Source organism: Lacerta agilis, chromosome 17, assembly GCF_009819535.1.
Source record: "Lacerta agilis isolate rLacAgi1 chromosome 17, rLacAgi1.pri, whole genome shotgun sequence".
In the NCBI taxonomy this organism is placed as follows: Eukaryota; Metazoa; Chordata; class Lepidosauria; order Squamata; family Lacertidae; genus Lacerta; species Lacerta agilis.
This window is the reverse complement of record NC_046328.1, coordinates 4,154,204-4,156,938: the sequence shown is the minus strand read 5'-3', so window position 1 is coordinate 4,156,938 and position 2,735 is coordinate 4,154,204. Positions and strand designations below refer to the sequence as shown.

Here is a 2,735-nt window from a genome sequence, read left to right as displayed (position 1 = left end):
ACCGCCAGTTGAACTTTGCCCTGGCTGTGTTGGTGCGCTTGAGCAAGTCAGGGAAAAACAGGCGGCTGCTCCCTCCCAGCCTTCCTCTCCCTTCTCTTGGACTCTCTGTCACATTCGTTGACACTCTTCTTCCAAGGGGGAGTGGCAGCCAGACAACTGGTTGAAAGCAGGGGGAGAGATGGACAAATATTGGTTTTGGCCACCTGCCCAAGTCCTAAGAAAAGCTCTGCAGAGTTGGCTGAGTTTAGGAGGAAATACTGCCCAGCCTGGTCAGAGAGAGGACCTGTTTTTCCTGCTGCCTTCAGTCCTAGAATCATAGAATTGTAGAGCTGTAAGGAACCTCAGGGGTCATCTAGTCCAATCCTCTGCAAGGCAGGAATCCCCACACCAAGCATTCAGGACAGATGGCCATCCAAGCTCTGCTTCAGAACCTACAAGAAAGCATTTCAATGAAAGGAATGAAAGTGGATTGGTGACCTTTCCCTTTGAAGGCCTTCATATGCCAGCTTCCCCGTCTCCTTCCTTGAGTTCAGGGACTGTATTTTCCATGGAAGCAGGACTTTTTTTTTGCACCACTTTTAATAGTTCTGTGAGACATGGAGAAAAAGGAAAAGCAGTACATTCCAGTATCAAATAAAAAACTGGGGTGGCTTTTGCAATTCTGGAATTGTCCCCAGAAAAGCAGGAAACATTAAAGGTCTGAGAGTTACATTGTCAGGCCATTGACAGAAGAGCTCCTATTGCATTAGCTGCTGTTATGTGTGGGGTTATGGGGTATGTGTGAAAGCACTTATCCCCATGTCCTTATAATGTCTGTAACAGTGATATATAATTTCTTAAATATAAATGAATAATACAACTGATGATTTTTCAACCATTTCTCCCCACGCTCTTTCTTCTATAGAGCTGGGGTGATCTGCTGCTGGCCTGAAAGGCATCTCTCCCATTGATCATCTGGCTGCAGACTTCTCGCCCTGCGGCTCCCAGGAGCTCCCCGCTTTCTGCTGGATTCCCATGGATCGCGGGCTGACCGTCGAAAACCCCTACGCCAGCGTGAGCCTCCCTCGTGCCCAGCTCCCAGGCAGCTTCCTGAAGTATTACCTGGGTGAGGACTTCACCCCAGACACGGTCCTCTTCAACCCCAGCAGCTGCTGCACTTACTCAGTGCAGGAGAAGGAGAGGGAGGCTGCTCCACAGGGGGGGCCATCCAACGCCCACTGGGGCACGCAGAGGATCTCAACGCAGGAGTCGTGGGCCCAGCCGTTCAACCCCTATGCCAGCCTCAAGATGCCCCACCAGGGCTCTCCACAGCCTTTCCACTGGAAGAGCCAGCAGGAGCAGGAGGGCAGCTGCTGCTCCTGTTGCAGAAAATGCTGCCCCTGCTGCAGGAAATGTGCCTGCATCATCTCCTAACTCTGCCAGCGTTCACTGGAGGTTGTTCCCAGTCTGCTCTCTGACTGTTTCTCTGCAGGGCGCAGAGTAGGGCAGGAGCTCTCCCTGGACCCATGCATAGGATGGTGGCCTTATTTGATTGGTTTTGATTGACAAACATGAAACATAACTGGTATGATCTTCCCACCAATTTCACTAAAAAATGTTTCCTCTTTCTAATCCTAAATCCATAAGGTACCCCCCCACACACACATACACTTGGTGGACCTATGTGACATGATTTGACCTTAAATTCCAAGGCACTCCATGTCCTGTTGGCTAGCAGAGTCGCAGAAGAGTATTTGGAGTTGACGTCTGGTAGCAATAAATCACACAGAAGGAAAAGTTCATTAGCAAAAGAAGAAGATGAGTTTAACAAGATGTGTACCTAGATGTGTTCTGAAAAGCATGTAACATTTACTTCTCCTCTTTCTGTGGAATATTAAACTGAAACCAAAGTATGTGAAGCTTTATAATCAGCCCTCTTGCCTTGGAACCACATTGTGTCATGGTTATCTTTATATCTAGACTGCCTTGTCTGATGGGATTTAGTTCATCTGAAATCTCCCAGTTTACAAAACAACTTGTTTACTGGACTGTATTATTGTTGTTGTTGTTGTTGTTCAGTCGCTCAGTCGTGTCCGACTCTTCGTGACCCCATGGACCAGAGCACTCCAGGCACTCCTGTCTTCCACTGCCTCCCACAGTTTAGCCAAACTCATGCTAGTCGCTTCAAGAACACCGTCCAACCATCTCGTCCTCTGTCGTCCCCTTCTCCTTGTGCTCTCCATCTTTCCCAACATCAGGGTCTTTTCTAGGGAGTCTTCTCTTCTCATGAGGTGGCCAAAGTATTATTAGTGTCCCCTTATTAGTCTCCTCATCTGTTTCTCTCTTTTGCATTCTGCCATGTTGGTCTGATAATCCTTCCCCCACACACACACAAAATAAAAAATAAAAAATTGTCCAGTAGCACCTTAGAGACCAACTAAGTTTGTTCTTGGTATTAGCTTTCGTGTGCATGCACACTTCTTCTCTTTTGCATGTTACTTTTGTAATTGTAAGTCTTCAAACAGGGCCTCTAATACTCCCCCCCCCTTTTTTTTATTTGCACAGCACCTCACCGAGGTAGGCATTTAAAATACTGATTTAAACACATAATAGGGTTATATTCAGCAGTATTCTATTTTTAAGGATAATCTAGTAGTCGCCTAGAAAAGAGATTGATAGTAATGAATTTTTTGTTAAATGGCAAGCGGAAAAAGCTGGTGCTCTGTAGACTCCCACAGTTTGTGAGAAACAGACCG

At 46.8% G+C, this 2,735-nt stretch overlaps 1 protein-coding gene across 1 annotated transcript; it reads left to right on the top strand.

Annotated features, from left to right (window-relative positions):
* The first annotated feature begins 908 nt into the window (after positions 1 to 908).
* CYSRT1 (cysteine rich tail 1) lies at positions 909 to 1,765 on the top strand. Its single transcript, XM_033174933.1, has one exon. It carries the CDS (start codon positions 1,015 to 1,017, stop codon positions 1,411 to 1,413), a length of 399 nt encoding a protein of 132 aa, XP_033030824.1. The 5' UTR covers positions 909 to 1,014; the 3' UTR covers positions 1,414 to 1,765.
* The last annotated feature ends 970 nt before the right edge of the window (positions 1,766 to 2,735 follow it).